Source organism: Anneissia japonica, unplaced genomic scaffold (assembly GCF_011630105.1).
Source record: "Anneissia japonica isolate Jap-2015-1 unplaced genomic scaffold, ASM1163010v1 scaffold9668_len1562885_cov226, whole genome shotgun sequence".
NCBI classification, from domain to species: Eukaryota; Metazoa; Echinodermata; class Crinoidea; order Comatulida; family Comatulidae; genus Anneissia; species Anneissia japonica.
In genome coordinates this window covers 1,395,177-1,405,402 of record NW_022711326.1, presented here as the reverse complement: position 1 = coordinate 1,405,402, position 10,226 = coordinate 1,395,177, and the positions used below count along the sequence as shown (strand labels likewise).

Here is a 10,226-nt window from a genome sequence, read left to right as displayed (position 1 = left end):
TGTCAGGATTGGTATTGTTGGAAGTGCGACATATTTTTGGAATTTATCACATTTAGGGCAATCATATGCATTATCTAGCTTGTTCATACGTTGCTGTTAAGATAATTATTAATATGAAAACACCAATAACCAGTTTATTTCGCCTTGCCAAACTTTATCAGCTCAAAAAAATGTTGAATACCATTCCAAAGCATAACAATGTATCTTCATCGTAGATACGTTGTTTTGCCCCGTAATCTTGTAGTTACGTTGTTTTGCCACGGAAAACCACTAGATTTTAAGTTTTGTGCTTAAAAATACAGTAGGTGGTGCTATCTCCGAAACGACTCATTGTTGAGACCTGAAATTTTCACAGGTAATTCAGACGTGTTTAATGTACTACCAAATGATATTATCTAAAAATCGACAAAAATGTCAATTACGCTGTTTTGCCTCGAGACTGTCGAACTGTGACCAACTTTTTGTGTGGAGGATATATACCCTGCGTACGCCTTAATTTACAGTCTGGTCCCGTACTGTAAAGTTTTTTTATTGCGTGGATGATGCCTCAAAAACTAGCTCAAATTTTTGCCGAAAATCACTAGGAAAATAGGCCTTACTTTTTAAAATTAGGCCTAGAAATCTGTTCGTGCATTTCGGAAAGTAAAGGCCAACTTTTTCGCGCATATTCTTCAGAAAATTAGGCCTTGACTTAAACTTAATACTGTATAAATAACCAATGCATTATTCAGTAGTCAAGAGTCACTGCGCCTCGGAACAACATGCTAGATTATATGGTGCATCATAATAGCTGTTTTATTATTATTACTATTCTGTGCACACCTATTTTCCGAGCGATTTTCTGAACAAATTTGAGCTAGTTTTTGATAATTATCCGTGAAATTAAAATACTAATTCTTTGTTGGTAGTAGACAGAATCTATCATCAGTCAAAGTGCAATTGGTGCATGTCTGCTGAGATCGGTTTTGTGGAACCAAATGAAAAGTGCTGGGAAAAAAAAACAAAACAAGACCTGTGCCAGTGTTACTACAGTACACTACTTGTACTAGTGTGTTAATTTTGAAGAGTTAATAAATTTAATAATCAATTCTATGATATTGTAGAGAAAGCTGTTTGACAGAGGGTTAGGGTAAGGGGTGGAGGTGAATACCTGTGGCGCTCATAAAATTCAGGCAATTTTGGGGTTTACAGTTGGTGCAAGTACAACTTGATAAAGGATCTGAAAAAAACTATTCATCAGGGAGAAAAAAATTTATATTATTATTATTATTATTATTATGAATCTTGCTTGCTTCTCATAATTTTCTCACTTTGTTTTGTAGAAAACTCTGACAATACTGAAGCGAAAGCTTTTTTTGAACAGTACTATTCGCATGTTTATCATATCTTCTACGAGAACTTAATTGCTGTTGAAACCACCCTCCGACAAAAAGCCCACCGAGCTCAAAGGGAAGAATTGGACTCTGTTTTGTATATATTTGAGGTAGGGGTTTGAAGGTTGTAATTAATAATCTATTATAATTAATCTCATCTCTGCCAATCTAATAAGATCATTATATTTAAATGTATTTTTATATGCAAGTTTTTAAATTTTATCGAGCATTCAATTTCTTCATTTGGAGATAATATTAAATATTACTATAATATAGGCTGTTGTGCTGCAGTTTTACTGTATACTGTACCTGATTTACACAATAAAAACTGTTACAAGCTTCCTATGCTACAGTATGGAAAATTTTAGAATTATACATGTGGATGCATATATGTGTAAAATTATGCGTCTTGTGAATATCCTAAACAGACATCGCAGAGACCTATACATGTAACATTCCCCATATATGCACATACAGTAGTACTGGGGTGCTATTGTTATATTTTACTGTGGCGTGTATCTTCACTTCTGCATTCAATTGTATTTGCCTTTTTAGGTAGAATTTAATTTATCATCTATAGTATCTTGGTAGGAATATCTCAGGAACGTTTAAGCACACACATTAAATCATCTAGTGTGAATCAGGTATTAGTTTACATTTAGCACACACGCTAAATCAACCAGTGTGAATCAGGTATTAGTTTACATTTAGCACACACGCTAAATCATCTAGTGTGAATCAGGTATTAGTTTACATTTAGCACACACACTAAATCATCTAGTGTGAATCAGGTATTAGATTACATTTAGCACACACACTAAATCATCTAGTGTGAATCAGGTATTAGTTTACGTTTAGCACACACACTAAATCATCTAGTGTGAATCAGGTATTAGTTTACGTTTAGCACACACACTAAATCATCTAGTGTGAATCAGGTATTAGTTTACATTTAGCACACACACTAAATCATCTAGTGTGAATCGGGTATTAGTTTACATTTAGCACACACACTAAATCATCTAGTGTGAATCAGGTATTAGTTTACATTTAGCACACACGCTAAATCATCTAGTGTGAATCAGGTATTACTTTACGTTTAGCACACACACTAAATCATCAAGTGTGAATCAGGTATTAGTTTACATTTAGCACACACACTAAATCATCTAGTGTGAATCGGGTATTAGTTTACATTTAGCACACACTCTAAATCATCTAGTGTGAATCAGGTATTAGTTTACATTTAGCACACACACTAAATCATCTAGTGTGAATCAGGTATTAGTTTACGTTTAGCACACACACTAAATCATCTAGTGTGAATCAGGTATTAGTTTACATTTAGCACACACACTAAATCATCTAGTGTGAATCAGGTATTAGTTTACATTTAGCACACACACTAAATCATCTAGTGTGAATCAGGTATTAGTTTACATTTAACACACACATTAAATCATCTAGTGTGAATCAGGTATTAGTTTACATTTAGCACACGCACAAAATCATCTAGTGTAAATCAGGTAATAGTTTACAGAATAAATTGGAGATATTTTGTCAGTACAGTAGAACCTCGATTTTACGTACGGTACGGGACCGGAGGGCGTACGTAAATCGGGGGATTTGTAAAATAGAGGTTGGGTTAAATTTGTGGAAACCTTTGACCTAATACATACGTAACGCTCAATATACATATGTATAAACGAACGATGTTACCTAGCTAGGCTAGACCTAGCCTCTAGGCCTACGAATAAAACCATGTGTTTAGTGTTTTTATTCATCACATTACGATGTCATAATAAAGTGTTCAAATAAAACCATGTGTCTAGTATATTAATTCATCACTTTATATTTTCGACCAGACAAGTTTTTCCATGGTTTGCTACACGAAGCTAAGGAGGAAAGCAATTATTTTGAGCACCATCGGTAGTTGTTCATCTCACTCAGTTCACATGATTTTAGATTATAACAACCCGGTATTAGACTTAATCAATGTTGCTGTTTAATGAAAATATGTTGCATTATGGTTTGTTTATTGTTATAGTTTATTGTTATTGTCTTTTTACTTATGGTTGCTCTGAAAAGGGCCGTTTGTTTTGAATATTTTCGGGTTTTATGATGACGTCATCGTTGATACGAGGCGTACGTAAAACCAAGGGTTCGTATAACTGGGGTACGTAAAAACGAGGTTCTACTGTATTGTTGAGAGCACTTAAGCTGGGTATTCTGTATCAGCAGAGACACATAATACATTCAGACTATGTTAGTGTATGCTTCTTTCAGGCAACAGATCAAACAGAATACAATGAAGATTGAAATATAAAAAAAATGAAGGAAACTGCAATGATACAAACATTAATAAACATAGTTTGAAGGCAGTAAACATGGACAAAATGACCTAGATACAGTGTGACAGAAAGAGGAAGTTTCAGATTGTAGGCACTATAAATATCTTTTACTGTATCAAACAGTAAAAAAATCCTTGTATGCATGTTTTAAGATATTTAATCTTATTTAATGAATAAAATCAGTCTCGCAAATTTTAGAAATCAATAATAAACATAACATTTGATTTATTTAAGTATTGGAAAGTAATGTAAAATCAAGGAGGTATTAAAATCAAATATATTTTTTACCCAAGGTTTTAAAATCTGAATCATAAAGGAAGTCTTCATTACTTGATTAAATATTGACAAAGGCTTTTATGTTAACTGCTGGTGTACATGATAAAAACAACATTGCTTGATTGATTAGCTGTTTTATTTCCTTAATAGTTGTGCATTTCAACTGTATTATTCCAAAGAACAGCACATATTTTTAGTTTGCATCTATTTGGCATAGCCATTCACAAATTGGAGCGATCCAGATGTTTACTGTCTTAATAGTTATTGAAGTGTGACTTTTAAATTTCTTCAAATGGTTATGAAACTGCATCTTTAATGTTATGCATTAAAGGAATTAACGTTTGTTTGTGTTTTAACACCAGTTTATACCACTGGGTTGTTTATAGTAGATATGACCCAGAGGTGTTCATTGCGACCGTCCTACAGTACTAGGCATCCATCGTTCTCCGCATACTTAAATTTTGCCAAATTACGTTTTAGAATCCACGCAACGAGGAGAACTTAACATTCTCGTATGCACAGATGACTTACTGATGTCATACTTTCTACGTCCTACCGTGGTCGTGCAATCAGAAGCCCCCTGGTGTCTCAAAGTACCCCTGTCTTACTGCTTGCTCCCTGGTGTCTCAAAGTACCCCTGTCTTACTGCTTGCTCCCTGGTGTCTCAAAGTACCCCTGTCTTACTGCTTGCTCCCTGGTGTCTCAAAGTACCCCTGTCTTACTGCTTGCTCCCTGGTGTCTCAAAGTACCCCTATCTTACTGCTTGCTCCCTGGTGTCTCAAAGTACCCCTGTCTTACTGCTTGCTCCCTGGTGTCTCAAAGTACCCCTGTCTTACTGCTTGGCCACTTGACTACACTTTACTGTACACAGAGCCTCTGGACATACTGTTGTACCACAAACGTAGAACTGGAATTATATCTAAACACTTCCATTGTACAGTATCCCAACAAATTAAGATTATAATCAAATTAATATTGAATAGATTCATCTGGTTCCAAGTTAAAATTGTTTGAGTTTTTAAAATTATTATAGTTTAATAAATTAAATGAATTGTTTCAGCAAAAATCTCATTTTAAGGATGATACAAAGGATTGTTGAATATTTAATTTAAATGAACAAACATCAGATTGAGTAATACTTGGGGTGTGGATGCTTACAGAAAATAATTACATAGGATTTGAAAGCAACTCACCATTCCAATATCCAAAATCACTCTCATAACTTTATTACAGTATGAGAGCAGAATATTTCCTACCTAAAAAGTCTATTATAATGATTAATGTGTTTTTTTTAGAAAATTTTACTGTTTGTTCCCGATCTGATTCATCAGAGGTGGCAGTTCAATAGCATAGGTGAGTATGTCAACATAATATTGCATTATTGTCCTTAGAACTAATGAATATAGACCATTATTTAATAGCATAGGTGCATAATATTGCATTAGTGCCCTAGACAAGACTTTTTTTATACCTTCTTTTGTGAACTTATTTTCTTGAAGATAGTCAGAGAAGGGCAAATAGTTGTCCAGATGGAGGAGCAAATAAAAATAAAATTTTATCGGTGAATGTAAACAGTGTAGTAATGGGATGGTTAAATGCTTGAAATTTATATAATTAGGAAGTAATTTATCTTATTTTTGGAGATTTTAAGGCAGCGGTATATTTTTTCTGAAATTTTTTTTTCTTTTTTCATTCATACATTTCATTTTTAGCGGTTGCGCTAATTGGCCAAAAATAACAAAATGTTAGTTTCATTCAAAATTACTGGGCTTTGGACTAATGAATAGAGACCATTATTGCATCACTAATTAGTAGCTCAGGGTTCAAAGTTCTATTGCTTATCTGAATTTCCTGTTAAATTAATATCACCAGTGCATGTTATCTTTAGCTCTGTTCATACTATAATGCTCTACATGGTCAATACCTGTGATTTACCTACATATATGGATGCGATATGATACCAAATGCCCATATATGGATGTGGTATGATACCATAATGCCAATATATGGGAAATCACACATATTTGTCACATACAACCTGATAGTGTATATGGAGATTTATAATTGGTGGCAGGATATAATGTCACTGTGCTAAGAAAAAAAATTGGCATAGTCAATTCCACCACCTATAAAGAATTGGTTTTGCCTACCCTCCATACAAAGTGATGTATGGGAGAGGCCGAGAGACCAGACAAGAATAAATGTTTTAGTTAAAACTATCAAGTTCTCTATGACAAAAAAATATTGATATTAATAATAATAATAAGCTTTATTTCAACACGGAAACTTGGCTCAACTAGCAGTTGTTTTTCTGCAAGGCCGTGTATAAGGCACAAATTTTACAGTATACAAAAATAATAACTACAACACTTTGTAAAATTAAAATTAAATATAGTACACAAACTTAACTACTGTTTTTGATATTCACTTATGCTTATCACTAATAACTAATTGAATAACTAATACTACTAACTACTGAATTTGATAAAATAGAAAGTTTACACTAGCAGAGAAAATACAATAATAGTTTCATTTAAAAAAAAATACAAATTCTTTACAAAATTGCCATAATATGTTTTTTAAATAAGGAAATGTTTTTGCAATTTTTTAGATCGTCATTTAGTTCATTCCAAATCTTTGCACCTATTAAAATCATAAATCATATTCAATATGATTTTGCCATGGGAATGAGAATGTATTAATACACCAGTATTGTCATTTGATAATGTGTACATAGTTATGAAATGCATATAAACATAATATTTCCTTCAAAAATTTCCAACAGGGTCTTCATGCTTTGAGGCATTTCAGAAAATGTGGCTTTTTGGTATCCATTTAATTGTGCACTTAATTCATTTAAGTTTTTTCCCTTCTACATTACTTTTCTATTCTATAAATATTGATGAGGAAAGCCTTTCACACCATTGCCAACTCAATATACATTAATGTAAAATGATACAAAGTAATTCAATATGTTCAACTCCTTCTTTTTTTCACATTGACTATCTTTCTTTAAACCCTACTAATCCATGGCCAGTATCAGCTGCCTTATAGCAACATTATGAGCATTCTGCCTTCTATTATTGAGATTGCCTTACACGATTTTGAATTTTGATTGTAGGACGAATATTGAAGAAGTTACTTCATGTGGGCAACACAGTGAAGGTAAGCAGGCATAGTACTGTATACCATTTGCATATAATAATATATAGTGCACTCAAGTAACCATCTAAAGAACCTGTCTCTTATACACATCTAGATGTGTATAAGAGACAGGGTCTGTGCCTAGACAGGTGCTTTGTTTGCAACATAAATAATCAGTTTATTTAAATTCACTATGAAGAATACCCGCCTTTCAATTTAATAAACAAAAAATAAATACCCAACTTCTAAATACACTTCTTCAGGCCCATCTATAAATTTCTGTTTAAATTATAAGGAAGTGTACTCATTTAAATATAGCTAAATATTTTAAATGTAAATTTAGCATAGATATTATATCTAAATTCCAAGCATTGTCTTAAATGGAAAGTCTAAGTAAAACATTCTTAAGTTTGATATGTATGTATTTTATTTTGTTTGTTGAATAGTCTTAGTTATAATAATAATTATTAATATTACAGACTAGAATTTATATTATGGCCACAATTTGGTCATGGTCATATTGCAACTTATTCTTTAAAAGATGAAGAACAATGCATTTTTCCTTTATTAATTGTACTCTGATCAAAAACAAACTTGCTATTATACCCTATTATGCCCTTCCACCAGCTAGGTAACTAATTAAATATGCATCATTATCTTCTGTGATTGGTTGATTGCTCACTCTTCAATGCTTGGTGGATATAATGCACTCTTCCAGATTTTTTTGCTTTGGTAGATGGATATAATGCTTAACTCTCATATTAATTTCATATTTATAAACATTTTTTGGGGTATATGATCAATTCACATGATACATTAATTACATCCATAGGATGCCCCTAAGCCAAAATTCTCAAAAATGGATATAATGCGTTTTTCCGAATCACGGCAGTATATATCATGACTATTTTTTTTGTATTTATATTTATATTCATTACGTGTATAAGCATCAGGAAAAAGAATTTTACTTGTGACTTTTTTCAATAAGTGACAATAAAAGTATCTTGTATCTTATACAACAGTTTTTTGACAAAGAAAATTTGATAGTCTGGCAGAGCTTTAAGCTCTATCCAGACTATCAAATTTTCTTTGACAAAAAACTGTTGTATGCTCATATATAATCATGATGTGCCTATATACGGTCATGATGTGATGTCATCATGACCATATTTAGGCATGTTTTTGTCAAACAAAATTTGATAGTCTGGACAGGACTTAAGAATTTATCTATCAAATAAACTATGTGTCTTTCATTTATCAGAACAGCGTGAGAGAAGTGTAGCATAGTTGCCTAGTGGTAGCCACTATGTGTGTAGCCACTGTGTGTGTGTGTGTGTGTGTGTGCATGCGCACACTGAACTTCACCCTTGGTCCCCAGTTCCATTCCATTTCCGCTCTCCTTGTTTTTCAATACTTAAAAAATAATAATTAGTGTGGCATAGGGTAGGGAAGGAGAGGTCATTCCAGGTATTGAAATTTTAAGGAATGGAACTCGGAGCTTTGTTGTTAAAAAGCAAAGTGCCTTGCAATCGTTAATTTTGGTTCCAATACATATTCAAATATGTAATATAAATAAATTTAAAAGTGCCGAAGTGCTGTACTCGCACGAATAAGCGACCGGGCGCTTAAAATATTTTTTGTGAATTTTGAGGTGCGCTTATTCAAACGGGGCGCTTAATGTTCAAATGGCGCTTATGAAAACAGAGTGGAAATTGAGGGGGCGCTCATGGAAATAGATGAATTTGGGGGGTTCTAAATGGGAACTTGGAAAATTCAAGGGGTACCTTTTGAATGAAAAAAAAGATTAATAAAGGACATCCGGAAACGTAAGCACTTTTTTCAGGCGAGTACGGTAGTCCTTGACTAATGTGATCATAATAACAATAACAATACAGAATTGATAATTTGATCTTTAAAAAACTCCCTTTAATTATCCCATATTATTTTTTTCTTGTCCTCATTTGGATTATATAAATCGATGGTTGATTAAATAACATATCATAAATAATGTTCTTTATAGGTTCGGATTGAGGGGTTGAAATTGTTCATGCTTTGGTTCCAAGCCCTACAAGATTCAGCTGATGAGGAGTGCTACCTGATCTATGCTACGTTAATACCTGGCTTCCCTGTACCTCATGGAGTGCAAGGAAGTGATCTTGAAGGCATAATGACACAAAACACTAAGTCACAACAAATGGGTATTGATATGTGTAAGTTACTCCTTTTTATTATATTTGAAAAATAATAATCACATATTGCTACTTGGTTTGTTGCTTTCTGAAGCTTCCATGAGGGAAAACATTGAGACAACTGTTTAATACACATTATAAATTCATAGATTTATATATTGAATATTTATTATTTTTTCACTAAATAATTCCACATTAATTACATTTAAAAAAAATTAATTTTACTATCTAGAAGTACTTCAGTGACCGTAAGCAAAAGAAATGTCATAAACATTAGATTCTGAATGTAATACTATTATATACTATACTTACATATTTAAATAGTTTTTACTGATTTTTTTTTTGCATATGTCTATTTATAGATCCGATCAATGAAGTGGAAATTTTTCCAATCTTACCAACACAAACAGGAGACACTATTGTGAACCTCTCTCAGATCATGTTTGATGAGCTTCTTCAATACAGTGTGGCTCAAGTGAGTTCACAACTTGAACAGCTCATAGAAATTATGCATTTAATAATTATTCATCAATATTATTGATTTTTTGTAATCCAGGAAATTCAGCTATTTATTTGCCAATGTCTTGAAATGTACTGTAATTTTTAAGAATTAATCCCAATATCCCTTTGAAAATGAAGAGTTTAATGGTGGATTTCCTTTATCTCTTCAGGTAAGCAAGCTTCAATGGAACGATCCTGATCAACCAAGAAAATGTTTTGTATTTTTATTGGACAATTTTAAGAAATTTTATTTACCCCATGTTTTCTCTGAGTTCTCCCACATTACCAGTCTGTACTCACCAATTCTTGGTAAGCTACGTAAAACCTCAATCCTTAAATACTCGTGCAATGTAATCTTTATTATGAATCAATTATTAATAATTATGAATGCA

At 32.7% G+C, this 10,226-nt stretch overlaps 1 protein-coding gene across 1 annotated transcript in view; it reads left to right on the top strand.

Annotated features, from left to right (window-relative positions):
* The first annotated feature begins 5,295 nt into the window (after positions 1-5,295).
* Positions 5,296-10,226, top strand: part of LOC117107373 (ral GTPase-activating protein subunit alpha-1-like) — a 45,954-nt gene continuing 41,023 nt past the window's right edge. The window contains 5 exon segments of the mRNA XM_033249032.1: positions 5,296-5,353; positions 7,122-7,165; positions 9,165-9,354; positions 9,696-9,808; positions 10,005-10,143. Coding sequence (XP_033104923.1) covers positions 9,192-9,354; positions 9,696-9,808; positions 10,005-10,143 — 415 coding nt within the window. The 5' untranslated portion in view covers positions 5,296-5,353; positions 7,122-7,165; positions 9,165-9,191.